The sequence below is a fragment of the Thunnus albacares genome, chromosome 10 (genome assembly GCF_914725855.1).
Source record: "Thunnus albacares chromosome 10, fThuAlb1.1, whole genome shotgun sequence".
In the NCBI taxonomy this organism is placed as follows: Eukaryota; Metazoa; Chordata; class Actinopteri; order Scombriformes; family Scombridae; genus Thunnus; species Thunnus albacares.
Window position 1 is genome coordinate 35,105,561 of NC_058115.1, and position 17,204 is coordinate 35,122,764.

At 37.1% G+C, this 17,204-nt stretch overlaps 1 protein-coding gene and 1 long non-coding RNA gene across 3 annotated transcripts in view; one reads left to right on the forward strand and one right to left on the reverse strand.

The window, feature by feature from the left end:
* Positions 1–15,981, reverse strand: part of rnf130 (ring finger protein 130) — a 43,307-nt gene extending 27,326 nt beyond the window's left edge. The window contains exons 1-4 of one of the 2 annotated variants that reach the window (XM_044364720.1): positions 15,509–15,981; positions 14,792–15,306; positions 11,050–11,359; positions 1–19 (exon numbers count right to left, since the gene is read on the reverse strand). The exon at positions 1–19 is cut by the window's left edge and continues 173 nt beyond it. In XM_044364720.1, coding sequence (XP_044220655.1) covers positions 1–19; positions 11,050–11,329 — 299 coding nt within the window. In that variant the 5' untranslated portion in view covers positions 11,330–11,359; positions 14,792–15,306; positions 15,509–15,981. Of the gene's footprint in view, positions 20–11,049; positions 11,360–14,791; positions 15,307–15,508 lie in introns of those variants that run through there. The other variant, XM_044364722.1, reaches the window with a different exon arrangement.
* LOC122991096 lies at positions 13,528–15,336 on the forward strand. Its single transcript, XR_006405529.1, has 3 exons — positions 13,528–14,039; positions 14,242–14,385; positions 15,250–15,336. It is a non-coding gene; the product is annotated as an uncharacterized LOC122991096 (long non-coding RNA).
* Positions 15,982–17,204: the final 1,223 nt, after the last annotated feature.

Below are 17,204 nucleotides of genomic sequence, written 5' to 3' on the forward strand. Positions count from 1 at the left end.
CAGCCCTGCCGGTCCACCACTGAGGAAACACAGCATTACAATGGTTACTGAGGAGATGATGATGATGATGGTCACATGAAGCACGCTGTTACCCCTTAGCTCATCTGTTCAGGCTGAGCGCCAACTGCTCCCATTAAACTGTGCCTGACAGGGTGAACTCAAATAATATCACAAGATTTTTAGGTTATATCACAATACACGATATCGCAATATTTTGAAATCTCTTCTAAACTACTGTAAACTACTAAAATATTACACTACTAAATAAAATACTGTGGTGGTACTGATGCCCCTTCAACACAGATGTTCTGTAAGAAGTCAGAAAACCAGCTCCCAGCCACATAAAGAAAATTAAAAAAAACAAATAATATTCACTTGGAAAAACCTCACAAGGTGTTGCACAATGGGAAACATCCCCTTAATGAAATAATGCCTCTTCAATAATACTAACGAAAAAATGCCTCTTTGATAAGGATAAACAAACACCTCTTTAATGTGTATAAAAAAATAAAGCCTGCAGGTGTTTAGGCTATCATGGGGCAAGCACAACTTCTTGCACAATGGCACTAAGAAACCAATGCAGGACACTTGGATTATGTTATGGTATTCCGTCCAAAGGTCCCTCACATCAGAAAGAAAAAGACTAGAAAGAAGACACAAAAGGGCCTGAACAGGCCAGAGTTTCTGTCCGACAAGCTTTTCAAATGAGGTCTGCAACCAGTGGAGGAAAGAACAGTGACCCCGGTGTGCAGTTTCTCTCCTCTCTTAAACCCCAGAAAAAGGGCGTCGTCAAAGCCCGATTGGCCGAGAGGGGAACGAACCGAGCTGCTCTCAATCACCACCTGGGATCCAGTCCCCCCACTCTGCACACAGGTGATCTGCATAAACCCTCCAATCAACCCAGACATGCAACTATCCGCATTCAGAACGGGTGACTGCTACAACACTGCTATAATAAAGTTGAATAAAGTACTGTTATAATAACATTGAATCAAGTATTGTTATAATAAAGTTGAATAAAGTACTGTTATAATAAAGTTGAATAAAGTATTGTTATAATAAAGTTGAATAAAGTACTGTTATAATAAAGTTAAATAAAGTACTGTTATAACAAAGTTGAATAAAGTATTGTTATAATAACATTGAATAAAGTACTGTTATAATAAAGTTGAATAAAGTATTGTTGTAATAACATTGAATAAAGTACTGTTATAATAAAGTTGAATAAAGTATTGTTATAATAACATTGAATCAAGTATTGTTATAATAAAGTTGAATAAAGTACTGTTATAATAAAGTTGAATAAAGTATTGTTATAACAAAGTTGAATAAAGTATTGTTATAATAACATTGAATAAAGTACTGTTATAATAAAGTTGAATAAAGTATTGTTGTAATAACATTGAATAAAGTACTGTTATAATAAAGTTGAATAAAGTATTGTTATAATAACATTGAATAAAGTACTGTTATAATAAAGTTGAATAAAGTATTGTTATAATAAAGTTGAATAAAGTATTGTTATAATAAAGTTGAATAAAGTACTGTTATAATAAAGTTGAATAAAGTATTGTTATAATAAAGTTGAATAAAGTACTGTTATAATAAAGTTGAATAAAGTATTGTTATAATAACATTGAATAAAGTACTGTTATAATAAAGTTGAATAAAGTATTGTTATAATAACATTGAATAAAGTACTGTTATAATAAAGTTGAATAAAGTACTGTTATAATAAAGTTGAATAAAGTATTGTTATAATAAAGTTGAATAAAGTACTGTTATAATAAAGTTGAATAAAGTATTGTTATAATAACATTGAATAAAGTACTGTTATAATAAAGTTGAATAAAGTATTGTTATAATAACATTGAATAAAGTACTGTTATAATAAAGTTGAATAAAGTATTGTTATAATAACATTGAATAAAGTATTGTTATAATAAAGTTGAATAAAGTATTGTTATAATAAAGTTGAATAAAGTATTGTTATAATAACATTGAATAAAGTACTGTTATAATAAAGTTGAATAAAGTATTGTTATAATAAAGTTGAATAAAGTATTGTTATAATAAAGTTGAATAAAGTACTGTTATAATAAAGTTGAATAAAGTACTGTTATAATAAAGTTGAATAAAGTATTGTTATAATAAAGTTGAATAAAGTATTGTTATAATAAAGTTGAATAAAGTATTGTTATAATAACATTGAATAAAGTATTGTTATAATAAAGTTGAATAAAGTATTGTTATAATAAAGTTGAATAAAGTATTGTTATAATAACATTGAATAAAGTACTGTTATAATAAAGTTGAATAAAGTATTGTTATAATAAAGTTGAATAAAGTATTGTTATAATAAAGTTGAATAAAGTACTGTTATAATAAAGTTGAATAAAGTACTGTTATAATAAAGTTGAATAAAGTATTGTTATAATAAAGTTGAATAAAGTATTGTTATAATAAAGTTGAATAAAGTATTGTTATAATAACATTGAATAAAGTACTGTTATAATAAAGTTGAATAAAGTATTGTTATAATAAAGTTGAATAAAGTATTGTTATAATAACATTGAATAAAGTACTGTTATAATAAAGTTGAATAAAGTACTGTTATAATAAAGTTGAATAAAGTACTGTTATAATAACATTGAATAAAGTATTGTTATAATAAAGTTGAATAAAGTATTGTTATAATAAAGTTGAATAAAGTATTGTTATAATAAAGTTGAATAAAGTACTGTTATAATAACATTGAATAAAGTATTGTTATAATAACATTGAATAAAGTACTGTTATAATAAAGTTGAATAAAGTATTGTTATAATAACATTGAATAAAGTATTGTTATAATAAAGTTGAATAAAGTACTGTTATAATAAAGTTGAATAAAGTACTGTTATAATAAAGTTGAATAAAGTATTGTTATAATAAAGTTGAATAAAGTACTGTTATAATAAAGTTGAATAAAGTACTGTTATAATAAAGTTGAATAAAGTATTGTTATAATAAAGTTGAATAAAGTATTGTTATAATAACATTGAATAAAGTACTGTTATAATAAAGTTGAATAAAGTACTGTTATAATAAAGTTGAATAAAGTATTGTTATAATAAAGTTGAATAAAGTACTGTTATAATAACATTGAATAAAGTATTGTTATAATAAAGTTGAATAAAGTATTGTTATAATAAAGTTGAATAAAGTATTGTTATAATAAAGTTGCATAAAGTACTGTTATAATAACATTGAATAAAGTATTGTTATAATAAAGTTGAATAAAGTACTGTTCTAATAACATTGAATCAAGTATTGTTATAATAAAGTTGAATAAAGTACTGTTATAATAACATTGAATAAAGTATTGTTATAATAAAGTTGAATAAAGTACTGTTATAATAACATTGAATAAAGTACTGTTTTAATAAAGTTGAATAAAGTACTGTGATAATAAAGTTGAATAAAGTACTGTTATAATAAAGTTGAATAAAGTACTGTTATAATAAAGTTGAATAAAGTAGTTATAATAAAGTTGAATAAAGTATTGTTATAATAAAGTTGAATAAATTATTGTTATAATAAAGTTGAATAAAGTACTGTTATAATAAAGTTGAATAAAGTATTGTTATAATAAAGTTGAATAAAGTACTGTTATAATAAAGTTGAATAAAGTATTGTTATAATAAAGTTGAATTAAGTATTGTTATAATAAAGTTGAATAAAGTATTGTTATAATAAAGTTGAATAAAGTATTGTTATAATAACATTGAATCAAGTATTGTTATAATAAAGTTGAATAAAGTATTGTTATAATAACGTTGAATCAAGTATTGTTATAATAAAGTTGAATAAAGTATTGTTATAATAAAGTTGAATAAAGTACTGTTATAATAACATTGAATAAAGTACTGTTATAATAACATTGAATAAAGTATTGTTATAATAAAGTTGAATAAAGTACTGTTCTAATAACATTGAATCAAGTATTGTTATAATAAAGTTGAATAAAGTACTGTTATAATAACATTGAATAAAGTATTGTTATAATAAAGTTGAATAAAGTACTGTTATAATAACATTGAATAAAGTACTGTTTTAATAAAGTTGAATAAAGTACTGTGATAATAAAGTTGAATAAAGTACTGTTATAATAAAGTTGAATAAAGTACTGTTATAATAAAGTTGAATAAAGTAGTTATAATAAAGTTGAATAAAGTATTGTTATAATAAAGTTGAATAAATTATTGTTATAATAAAGTTGAATAAAATACTGTTATAATAAAGTTGAATAAAGTATTGTTATAATAAAGTTGAATAAAGTACTGTTATAATAAAGTTGAATAAAGTATTGTTATAATAAAGTTGAATAAAGTATTGTTATAATAAAGTTGAATAAAGTACTGTTATAATAAAGTTGAATAAAGTATTGTTATAATAAAGTTGAATAAAGTACTGTTATAATAAAGTTGAATAAAGTATTGTTATAATAAAGTTGAATAAAGTACTGTTATAATAACATTGAATAAAGTACTGTTATAATAACATTGAATAAAGTACTGTACTGACTTAGCGGTAAGATGCATAATGAAAATAAAATACAGCTTAACACCGAACGTCGTGGAACACCATACAAGAGGCGGGCAGGGACAGATGATGATCCACTAAAAGAAACTGAAAAGGTTCTCCTTTCTAGGAAGGGAGCAAACCATTTGAGTTTGAGTGCGGTGCCTGAGATGCCCACCCAGTGCTCTAGGCGCTCTAGAAGAATGTGGTGGTCCAGAATATCGAAGGCAGCACTGAGATCTAACAACAATAATACTGCACAGATCTTAGTGTCAGCAGACAGCAGCAGGTCATTCAGGACTTTGATTAGTGCAGACTCTGTGCTCTGCTGTGGACAGAAACCAGACTGAAAGATATCAAACATATTATTCTCAGTTAAAAAAGACTGAAGTTGCTGGAAGACAACAGTTTCAAAAATTTTGGAAGGGAGTGGTAGTTTTGAAATTTTTCTGTAGTTATTTGTGTCGGTGTGATCAAGATCGGGCTTTTTGATAAATTGTTGCATGACTGCATGTTTAAAAATGTTGGTACTTGACCAGAAATAAGGGAGCTGTATTTACAGAACAGAGTGACCTACACTGTCAAAAACCTCTTTCAGGACCCAGGGAGGAATAGAGTTAAATGGATATGGAGACGGTTTTAAATCAGAAACAACTTTTCTCAAGTGCTGGAGTGGAATAAGTTAGTAATAAAAGTTAGTAAAAGAAGCAGTGTGCACTGGCAAAGCTACTACTAGGGTACCACTGGGACATACATGAGCTCGGATAGTAGAGATCTTATTGACAAAGAAATTAAGAAAACCATGACAGCTCACTGAGGATATGTTAGTAATGTCGCTGTCAGTGGGGTTGATTAGGATGCTTGATATGTTGAAAAGAACTCTTGGTTGGTGGTTGTGTTTTGCTATCAGGTCAGCAAACTATTCTGCTCTAACGAACTTAACGGCCTCTTGGAAAACTGTTGGGAATGTTTTGAAATCTCATATGATACTTGAAGCTTGTCTTTCTTCCACTTTCTTTCTGCACCTCTGCAGTCTTGTCTAAGCGCTCTGTTGGTGTCATCAAACCAAGGCTGAGACTTGGTTTTAGGTCGTATATACTTACTGGGGGCCACCGAGTCAAGGATGGTTGGACAGAAGGAATTAAAAACATTCACCAGTTTGTCTAGGGCGCAGTCTATTAACAGCTTTTCCAGAGTGGTAGTGATGAAAGCACCGGCAAGACAGGCTGCAGTCTGATTATTGATAACCCTTGAGTAGTGGGTTGGATGGTGATTATTACAAGTAAGACCTGGGATGTGAGCATTAAAAACAACTGGCATGTTATCAGAAATACAAGTGGTGCATATCTGGCAATTACTGATATCAAGACCATATAATAAACCTGATCAAGTGTGTCCATGCTCATGCATGCTGACATGCTGCAATAAGCATATTGTGTCATTTCCAGTTGCTGACTGTGTTTATTGATAGCGTTGTTGCTGCTCCCAGCTCAGTTAATTTTGCTTTATTCTTCATTACTGTGGATAATTACCTGCTGTACATTTAAACTTACACTACTTCTGCTCAAGCACTCTTAGCTCTCTCCTTCTTTTAGCCACTTTTCTTACTAATCCCACAGTTGTTAGTTATTTTGGCTCAGCAGTTAGCTTAGCAGCTAACTTAGCTTAGCAGTTAGCGATGGCTTCTCTCTCTCCCTCTTGCTCTCCTGCTCTCTCTTGCTCTGTGTATCATACATTTAGTTATTTCTCTGCCTCCTTTAGTGATAGTGGTACATGTAATAAATGTAGTTTATTTGCAGTGTTGAAGGCAAGGTTCAGTGAATTGGAAGTGCGGCTCCACACAATGGAAAACCAATCAGCAGCTAATGTAGTTAGCCAGCCCCCAGTAGCCGGTGTGGGCCGACCTAGCGTAGCTCCCACTCCCCCGGTAGTTCACCCTGGCCTCCCGAGCAGCCGGGAGGCCAGGGTGTCTGGGTGACTGTCTGAAGGAAGCATAGCCCTAAGCAGAAGCCCACGGTTCACCACCAACCAGTTCATGTTTCTAACTGGTTCTCCCCACTCAGCGACACACCTGCTGAGAAACCAACTGTGATTATTGGCAGCTCCATAGTCAGAAACATGAAGTTAGCGACACCAGCAGCTATAGTTAAATGTATTCCTGGGACCAGAGCGGACGACACTGAATCACATTTAAAACTGCTGGCTAGTCTTGTGCTTTTACACTATGAGTCATATTCACCAATTCACACACATTCATACGCTGATGGCTGCCATGCAAGGTCCCAACCAGCCCAGAGGGAATCTAATCATGATCTATATATATATATATATATATATAATCTGATGGTGCAGCCATCAGGAGCAACTCTGGGTTCAGTATGTTGCCCAAGGACACTTCAACATGAGGACTGGAGGAGCCGGGAATCGAACCGCTGATCTTCTGATAAGTGAACAACCCGCTCTACCTCCTGAGCCACAGACGCCCCAAATAATGTTAATAATAATAATGTTATAATAATTTTATAATAATGTTGTAATAATGTTGTAATAATGTTATAATAATAATGTTGTAATAATAATGTTGTAATAATGTTATAATAATGTTATAATAATAATGTTGTAATAGTGTTGTAATAATGTTATTATAACGTTATCAGATGTTGGAGCTCAGGGTATCTGAGTGCTGCAGAGAGCTGCAGTGTCCTTGGACAGTCTGACTGTAATCTGACACTACAGAGCCGAGACACTCCGACCTTCAACATCCTGAAGCTCTGCAGTGTCTCTGTACACAACAACACACACACACACACACACACACACACACACACACACACACACACACACACACACCTCTTTCCTCTTTACCTCTCCTGAACTCCTGGTGGTGCTGTACTAAACTGTAAAGCACACCTATTCTTTACATGTCCAGCTCTATATTTATATTCTGGGGCTCTACTGGAATATCTTTGCATGATTTCCAGTTAAAAACTCCTTATTTATCTTCTACTGGTCCTTTATGCAGCCCCTCAGTTCTGTCTCTTTAAGGCCCGCCTCCTGATGAGTCCACTCTGCTCTGATTGGTCAGCTTCAGGAAGCTTCCTCCGGCTGCGGAGGCTGCTAGCAGTAGACGCTCTGCACTCATGTTTCACCAACAGACTTCATGTTTTTGTCTCCATATGAAGTCACTTTGTTTTTGTTCAGTTCTTCAGATTTAGAAACACAACTTGTTTGTTTCTGGTCCATCTCTCACTGAAAGCTGTGCTCAACAGTGATTGGCTGAGCCCACAGAGGTCAGAGGTCATGACGAGACGTGTGCAACAGCCTTCAGTGGTTCCTGCAGGTCACAGTAATATAATCTGTGAGACTGAACCATCAGTTTGTCAGAGTGCAGAGACGTGTTTCATCTCGTGCTCTGATTGGTCGGTTTGGTTCGTAGCAGCAGTTTATGAGAATTTGGTCTTAAATTTCTGACTCACTCTTTGGTCACCAAAGAAAGTCAGTGGACGAGTCTCACAGGGACTCAGGAGCCACAGGGACTTCTGTCACGACTGTCAACAGAGTGAAGGAGCCTGCGGCCGGACGCCGGACGTCGGGCGGCGGCCGGACGTCGGGCGGCGGCCTGTCGCTGTGTGAAGGCGCCTTACGAGTGGCTGACCTGAGCTCAGTCAGGTGTTTCCGTGTTGATGCAGCAGAGGAAACGTGTGAATGTGAGACGCAGGTTTGAGGTTTCCTCGCTGCAGTTTGACTTTGAGGTCGTCTCATCAACAATCTGCTGACTCTGAACTCCGTGTTGAGACGGTTGTTTGATTCATTCATCAGTCGAACCACGTCAAGTATTCAGGCAGATACGCTGAAGCTCCGCCCCTATCTATGATGTCATCGGGTGAAGATAAACCGCTGAAATGAGATCACCTGAGCAGGTAAACCGTCCAGTCGCTCTGTGTGTTTCTGTTGTTCAGCTGGAAACTGTTAAAACTGCTCAACAATCTGCTGAAAGCTGATTAACTAATAATGACTAATTAGTTGTTTATGTCAAACATGAATAAATGAAGATTTGTAAAGATTTTGTAGTGAAGTTGACATGATGTGAGTCTGAGAGTCACGCAGAGATCAGCGTCGCTAACATCAGCTGCTGCTGCTGCACGCCGTCGCTAACGTCGAGATCGTCATCACTACGTTAATACAGGCGTCGTTTCAAATAATCTCACTGGTTTTCAGAGCAGAGACGGTTCCACTGTGACTGTGAATAATTCACTATTGTTGATCAGTTCAACCTCAGAAAGGAACAATATTCACACAATCAGGTCACAAACGCCGTGTGACCTCAGCTGCGACCTCAGCTGTGACCTCAGCTGTGACGTCATGTGTGACGTCATGTGTGATGTCATGTGTGACGTCATGTGTGACAATTACATCTGATTGACAAGAGCCGTCACGGTGTCACGAAATGCCTTATTTGTAACAACAAATAAGGCATTTCAAAGAGAGAAAATATGTAGTTTCAACAAGTGGTGGCATGGGGAAGAACCACATGCCACCACAGAGCACATAGGAAACCTCGCACTCCTGGACTAAGCCTGAATTACTGTTTGCCTTTGTGCAGTGAACTGAACTTATGCTTGGATTTTGCTGAGCTTTAACATTAGATCATGTGTGAGCTCAGTAGAGCTGGAAGAAGGATTCAGATCCTTTACTGCAGTAAAAGTACCAATACACAATGTAAAAATACTCCATTACTAATTACTAATCCTACTTAAGTAAAAGTACGTCAGTATCTTCAGCAGGGCCGCCGCCTTATAGTCGATGACGAGTCTCCAAGTTTTAACCAAGTTTTCGTTGGTGGGTCAGTCACAGGAAGAGTTAGTCTGGAGCTGCGTCTGAGCCTGTTTCTTCCTGTTAAAGGAGGAATGTTGGGTCTGTAGATTAAAGAGTTCAGTCTAGACCTGCTCTATGTGGAAACAGCCCTGACATGACTTCTGTTGTGATTTGGTGCTTTATCAATAAAACTGAATTGAATTTACCACTTTTGCTGTTAGCATTGTCATTAACAGTCGGCTCACTTCATGTGTGCACTTTTAAAGGCTCATTATTATGGTTTTGTATTTCTCTGTAATGTAGCACAGCGTTAATAATGTTACTGATAACATTCTCTCTCTGCCCTGGAACTCAAAGCATCTGCTGACGCCCCAAAATATATATTTAAATAATTAAATTAATATCATAAACATGTGACAACAAGTCAACTAGGAAAGTCTTTGGTCAGGAGCAGTCCTAATTATGATGTAGTTAAAGTACTGCAGTAAAAGTACATAAGTATTATGAGCTTGATGTAGTTAAAGTATTGCAGTAAAAGTACATAAGTATTATGAGCTTGATGTAGTTAAAGTATTGCAGTAAAAGTACATAAGTATTATGAGCTTGATGTAGTTAAAGTATTGCAGTAAAAGTACATAAGTATTATGAGCTTGATGTAGTTAAAGTATTGCAGTAAAAGTACATAAGTATTATGAGCTTGATGTAGTTAAAGTATTGCAGTAAAAGTACATAAGTATTATGAGCTTGATGTAGTTAAAGTATTGCAGTAAAAGTACATAAGTATTATGAGCTTGATGTAGTTAAAGTATTGCAGTAAAAGTACATAAGTATTATGAGCTTGATGTAGTTAAAGTATTGCAGTAAAAGTACATAAGTATTATGAGCTTGATGTAGTTAAAGTATTGCAGTAAAAGTAGTGGTTTGGTCCCTCTGACTGATATATTATTATATATGACATCATTAGATTATTAATAGTGAAGCATCAGTGTTAGAGCAGCATGTTACTGTTGTAGCTGCTGGAGGTGGAGCTAGTTTACACTACTTTATATACAGTTAGATAGTTTAGTCCAGTGGTTCCCAACCTAGGGGTCGGGCCCCTCCAAAGGGTCAGCAGATAAATCTGAGGGGTGGTGAGATGATTAATGGGAGAGGAAAGAAGAAAAAACAAAGTTCTGATACACAAATCTGTTTTCAGTTTTTGGACTTTTTCTCTAATCTTTGATTTTTGCTGAAATATTGGATCATTTGAACATTTATTGAAATGAAAGCATGTGAGAAGTTTAGAGGGAAAAATCACTATTTGGTGGAGCTGTTAACAACTCATAGACATGTGAAATGTGACCCCGACTACACACTGCTTTTTGTAAGACGCCAAAAGACAAAAAGGTTGGAAACCACTGGTTTCATCTTTAACAATGTGTTGTATTTTAAAAGCTTGTTATATTATCCATTGTGTCAAATCTTCATCTGAAAAGTAACTAAAGCTGTCAAATAAATGTAGTGGAGTAGAAAGTACAATATTTCCCTCTGAAATGTAGAAAGTAGCATCACATGGAAATACTCAAGTAAAGTACAAGTACCTCAAACTGTACTTAAATACAGTACTTGAGTAAAAGTACTTAGTTACTTTCCACCGTTGGACCTCAGGTGTGATGTCATGTGACCTGTTACCTCCGTGATGCGGTGCAGGTGCGATGACGACGCCCCTGGAGTCCATTTTAGGGGAGTTCTGTCCGTACGTCCCGTCCTCGCTGCTCATCAGGTGAACGGTGTTTCCACGGCTGTCCAGCACCGTGGCGTTCACCGTGGCTCCAAAATATTCCTCCGACATCATGCTTCTGTCTGAGCGAGCCGCCCACACAGAGCAGGGCAGGACCAGGACCAGGACCTGGACCAGGACCAGGACCTGGGCTGAAGGGACGCAGAAACAAGTCCACCTCAGGGACATCATGGCGTCCTCTCAGTCCTTGTTACATCCAAACTGTCAGGAAACAAAAGAAACTTCTTAAAACCAGAACAAGTCTGTCCAAAATCATCCTGTGGTCCAGAAGACCGCAGTGTCCAACTGTCTCTGTGTGTCCTGAACACGTCTTAATGTCTCTGTCCCTTTAAAAATCTGTTCTTAAGGTTCTTAAATGCTCTAGAAAGAACGTCTTTTGTCTCTTTTTATCCCTCAAACATTTTTTTTAAGTCCTCCAGCTGTCTCCTTGTCATTTTATGTTCCTTAAAATCTGTTCCTAATTTAGTTTATTGTAAATGGTCTCTGTCTCTTTGTCTTCTGTCCTTCAAAGGTCTGATTAATGTCTTTAATGTCCTAAAATTTCTCAATACACCTCAAATACCATTTGTCTTCAAAATGTCTTTTTATGTCCCTAAATGTGATATGTGTTTGTCCTCCAAATGTCTTGTTTTGAAAATGTCTGTATGTCTCGTTGTCTTTGAGTATTTCAGTGTCTGCTTTAATGTCCGTTTATGTCCGTGAAATGACGTCTTCCTCCGACTGTCTCTTCATGCTCACAAAATGCTCCAATGTCTTTTTGTCTTGTCCAGTATTTCAGTGTTTTCCCTCAAACTTGGTTCTCAATATCATTTCATGTCCAGGAAAAGACATCATCATGTCTCTCTGTATTCTTAAAATGTCTCTTTGTCTTAAAATCTGTTTTATGTCTTTGTCTCCAGAGTTGCTTCCTTTAGGTAATATTATTAGGAAACACTCCATAAATGTTCATTGTTATGCAGATGATACCCAATTATATTTATCAATGAAGCCTGATGAAACCAATCAGTTAAACAAACTCCAAACATGCCTTAACGACATAAAGACCTGGATGACCTGCAATTTTCTACTATTAAACTCAGATAAAACTGAAGTTATTGTGTTTGGCCCTAAACACCTTAGAAACACATTATCTAATGATAAAGCTGCTCTGGATGGCATTACCCTGGCCTCCAGCACCACCGTAAGGAATCTGGGAGTTATCTTTGATCAGGATATGTCCTTTAACTCCCACATAAATCAAATCTCAAGGACTGCCTTTTTTCACTTACGTAATATCACAAAAATCACATCCTGTCCCTAAAAGATGCAGAAAAACTAGTTCACACATTTGTTACTTCTAGGCTGGATTATTGCAATTCCTTATTACCAGGCTGCCCTAACAAGTCTCTAAAGACTCTCCAGCTGGTCCAGAATGCAGCTGCACGTGTTCTGACTAAAACTAGAAAAAGAGATCACATTTCTCCCATTTTAGCTTCGCTGCATTGGCTTCCTGTAAAATCTAGAATAGAATTTAAAATCCTTCTCCTAACTTACAAAGCCCTTAATGGTCAGGCACCATCATATCTTGAAGAGCTCATAATACCGTATTATCCCACTAGAACACTGCGCTCCCAGTATGCAGCTTACTGGTGGTCCCTACAGTCTTTAAAAGTAGAATGGGAGGCAGAGCCTTCAGCTATCAGGCTCCTCTCCTGTGGAACCATCTTCCAGATTCAGTCCGGGGTGCAGACACCCTCTCTATGTTTAAGAGTAGGCTTAAAACTTTCCTTTTTGATAAAGCTTATAGTTAGGGCCGACCAGGCTCGCCTTGGATCAGCCCTTAGTTATGCTGCTGTAGGCCTAGACTGCTGGGGGACTTCCCATGATGCACTGAGCTCCTCTCTCCTCCTCCTCCTCTCCATCTGTATGTATTCATGTAACATCAATGCATGTCACTAACTTTGCTTTCTCGTCTCGCAGGAAACCTTCAGCTGACTGTTGTCCAGCTTCACACCCACCACTGTTGCTACTATTATTATTAGTCATATTTTTGCTATTATTAGTGTTGTCATTGTTATTATTGTTGTTGCTGCTCAATGGGGGAATGTTGGGTCTTTGTAAATTAAAGATTAGGGTCTAGACCTGGACGTGTTCCATCAAGCAGGATAAAGGGAAAGCCTGGCTTATTCTGATAAGTCTCGCTAATTTAAGTGAGAGTTTTGTTCCATCACTGTGGCTTATGTGATTGGCTGCTCAGTAACCATGGTAACTTACACCACAGAACTAGCTGCTCTGCGGCAGGCTAACTGTCAAGCGTCATTTAGCTGCGTGTCAAAGAATGTCTGACGGACAGAAACAGATTCCCAACAGACGGTTCCATCAGATAAATATATATCTGATATTATCTAGTCTGCTGATAATATAACCACAGTCAGTGATCTGAATGTTCATTTATTAACACAGATGTATCCTGTCGGTCCTTCTGAGCTCGCCTCTCTAACCTGGCGAGAATAATCCTGCAGCCGCGGACAGTCGACTGTTGAAAGGACGATACGGTGTCGCAAAAACAAGAGAAAACTAGAGCGGCGTTCTTCTCGCAGCAGAACAAACCTGCTGATGAAACTATATGAAGAATATAAAGGAGTTTTCACCAAAAAGGCCAAAAGTGCCGCAATGAACCAGGTGAAAGAGACGAGTTGGCAAAAACTCGCTGACAGATTAAATGTTTAAGTTTTACAAGCCTACTTATGTGGACAGTGGAGGCCTAAAGGTGGAATGAACGTTGACGAGACACGGCTGAACTGTGTTAGTGGAACAGCTTTAAGTGAGAGTTGAGTTAATTTAAGCTGGACTTTGATTAGCTGCGTTGATGGAACATCTCCTGATCTAAAAGGTCCCTGAGGTATCTTCTGCTGTCATTTAGTGCTATATCAATAAAACTGACTTGATCTTCTTTATGTCTGTGTGGTCAATAAATGTCTCATTTCTTATTAATGTCCATCATTACATCAAAAGCACTTTGTCCTGAAAATGTCTCCTTCTGTCCAAAAGTGTCTTAATGTCTCTCCAAATGTCTTTCAATGTTCTTATTTTATTTTTTTTAGGTCCACACGACTCTTGTGTGATCTCATGAACCCAGCTGCCTCTCAGTGATAGATGGATCATCCAATCACCTGCCAAGTATCTTTGAAAGTGCCGCCCAGTCTCCAAGGACGATTCTCAGATGTTTCTGTGTAACAAACCATCTGGTGCGTCAGGTTATATTATATCCAAAACTCAGATGTTCAGAAAATGCTCAGAATGCCTCAGTGTCTCTTTGTCTTGTCCAATATTTCATTGTTTGTCTTGAAAAACAGTTCTTAATGTCAGTTTATGTCCTCAACGCGTCTTAGTGTCTCTACGTTTCCCCGAAAGGATCTTTATCTTTGTCTTTGTTATGTCTTTCAAAAGTCTAATATATGTCTTCATGTCCACTAAATGTTAATGTAAATGTTTAATATTTTGTCTCAGAATGCTTCTTTATGTCTATTTGTCCTGAAAACGTCTTCATAAAGTCAGTTTATGTCCACTAGAGGACACTTTAGGTCTTCTAGAGGTTTACTTTATGTCCCTTTGTCTTCTATTTGTCTTACTTCACTTAAGTACATTACCCACCTTCAAATGCCCTGTTCTTTCCCTTCTTTATATTTCCTTTTGGCCAAGAAATGTCTTCATGTTGTCTTCCAATAGTTCAGTGTCTGTCCTCAATAGTTTGATTGTCAGTTTATGTCCGAGACAGCATGTCTTTATGTCCCCCAAAAGATTTCCTTAATGCCTCTGTGTCTTCGTTATATCTTTCTTTGATTTTTATTTAAATCCATCAAATTTCTTCTTTTCCTTTTTGATGTCCTCCAGATGTTGTGTTTGTCTCTGTATGTCCTCCAGATGTTGTGTTTATGTCTCTGTATGTCCTCCAGATGTTGTGTTTGTCTCTGTATGTCCTCCAGATGTTGTGTCTATGTCTCTGTATGTCCTCCAGATGTTGTGTTTATGTCTCTGTATGTCCTCCGGATGTTGTGTTTGTCTCTGTATGTCCTCCAGATGTTGTGTTTATGTCTCTGTATGTCCTGCAGATGTCTTCTTCGTGTCCCAGCACGTGTTTCCGGCCGTCCTTCCAGCCAATAGGAGCCCTGGATGAGACAGTGAGGGACATGAGGACAGTGTGTCAGAACATGGAGCATCACCAGAGGCCAACATCTGGCCCATCACAGCGTCATGTGTTCAGTCCTGTAAACAGACAGTTGAATAAAAGCTCATGTTAAAGATGATCCAGCAGCATGACTCAGTGTTTAAACGCGGCGCTGGCAGCCGCTTCATTCCGCTTTGTCTTACCGTCTGCAGGCGGACAGACAGGCAGGCTCCCGGTGTACCGACCCCCGCCTGCCTCCACTCTTCTCCGGCCTGCTAACCCGCCGTTATCCCGGTGACTGTGCGGTGGGATCGGTGCGTTTCGTGCGTTGGATCCAGCTGTTGTTCGGCGTTTTATTCCGTTTTTGATCCCGCTGGTTATTAGATGGTGCGGAGGCTCGAGCTCCGTCTCTCCGTTTGAGGCACAGTGCGCAGGCGTAGAGCGACGGCACGGGGAGACGGCAGACAGGGTGCGCGAGCGATATGTTCATGTTTAGACAGCTGAGATTTGGATGAACTGTCGCGATACTTGCCGGGAACCAGTCAGTCAGTCTGTGGTTTGATTTCTAAATGAACAATAATAATCTGGTTAAACCGCAGGCTCCGTATCAGACCGTCAGTTTAATTAAAGTACTGGAAGATCTTTATGAAGGAAGTTTTCCCTCAACACCAGAACCTCAACACCAGAACCTCAACACCAGTACCTCAACACCAGAACATCAACACCAGAACCTCAGCACCAGTACCTCAACACCAGTACCTCAACACCAGAACCTCAACACCAGAACCTCAGCACCAGTACCTCAGCATCAGTACCTCAACACCAGAACCTCAACACCAGAACCACAGCACCAGAACCTCAACACCACAACCTCAACACCAGAACCTCAACACCAGAACCTCAGCACCAGAACCGCAGCACCATAACCTCAGCACCAGAACCTCAACACCAGAACCGCAGCACCAGAACCTCAACACCACAACCTCAACACCAGAACCACAGCACCACAACCTCAACACCAGAACCTCAACACCAGAACCTCAGCACCAGAACCGCAGCACCAGAACCTCAGCACCAGAACCTCAACACCAGAACCTCAGCACCAGTACCTCAACACCAGTACCTCAACACCAGAACCTCAACACCAGAACCTCAGCACCAGTACCTCAGCATCAGTACCTCAACACCAGAACCTCAACACCAGAACCACAGCACCAGAACCTCAACACCACAACCTCAACACCAGAACCTCAACACCAGAACCTCAGCACCAGAACCGCAGCACCATAACCTCAGCACCAGAACCTCAACACCAGAACCGCAGCACCAGAACCTCAACACCACAACCTCAACACCAGAACCACAGCACCACAACCTCAACACCAGAACCTCAACACCAGAACCTCAGCACCAGAACCGCAGCACCAGAACCTCAGCACCAGAACCTCAACACCAGAACCGCAGCACCAGAACCTCAACACCAGAACTGCAGCACCAGAACTGCAGCACCAGAACCAGTCATCAGTCTTTATTGATTACCAATTAAGACTTATAATCAGAATCAGGTTTATTTCCAAGTATGTTTGCACAGGTTGTTGTGGTTCATAACAGTAAAAATATACAAAGAATTAAGTAATCATAAATAATATTAAAAAAAAAGAAAGAAATTTACAACAAAAATATGTAACATATATAAAATCACAATAAAACAAAAACTGATCTGATTTCTCCTCAGTGACAGATTTTTATTTGATTCTTTATTAACAGTCTTTTTCAGTGTTTCATCAGTTTTTGAGTCTGTTTTTCATTAATACTTCATTTGTGATAAATATCTATTTATTTAAATATGTGATATTTATTTTTCCAGTGTATCGATGACATCTGGCAGTTTCTTTGTGC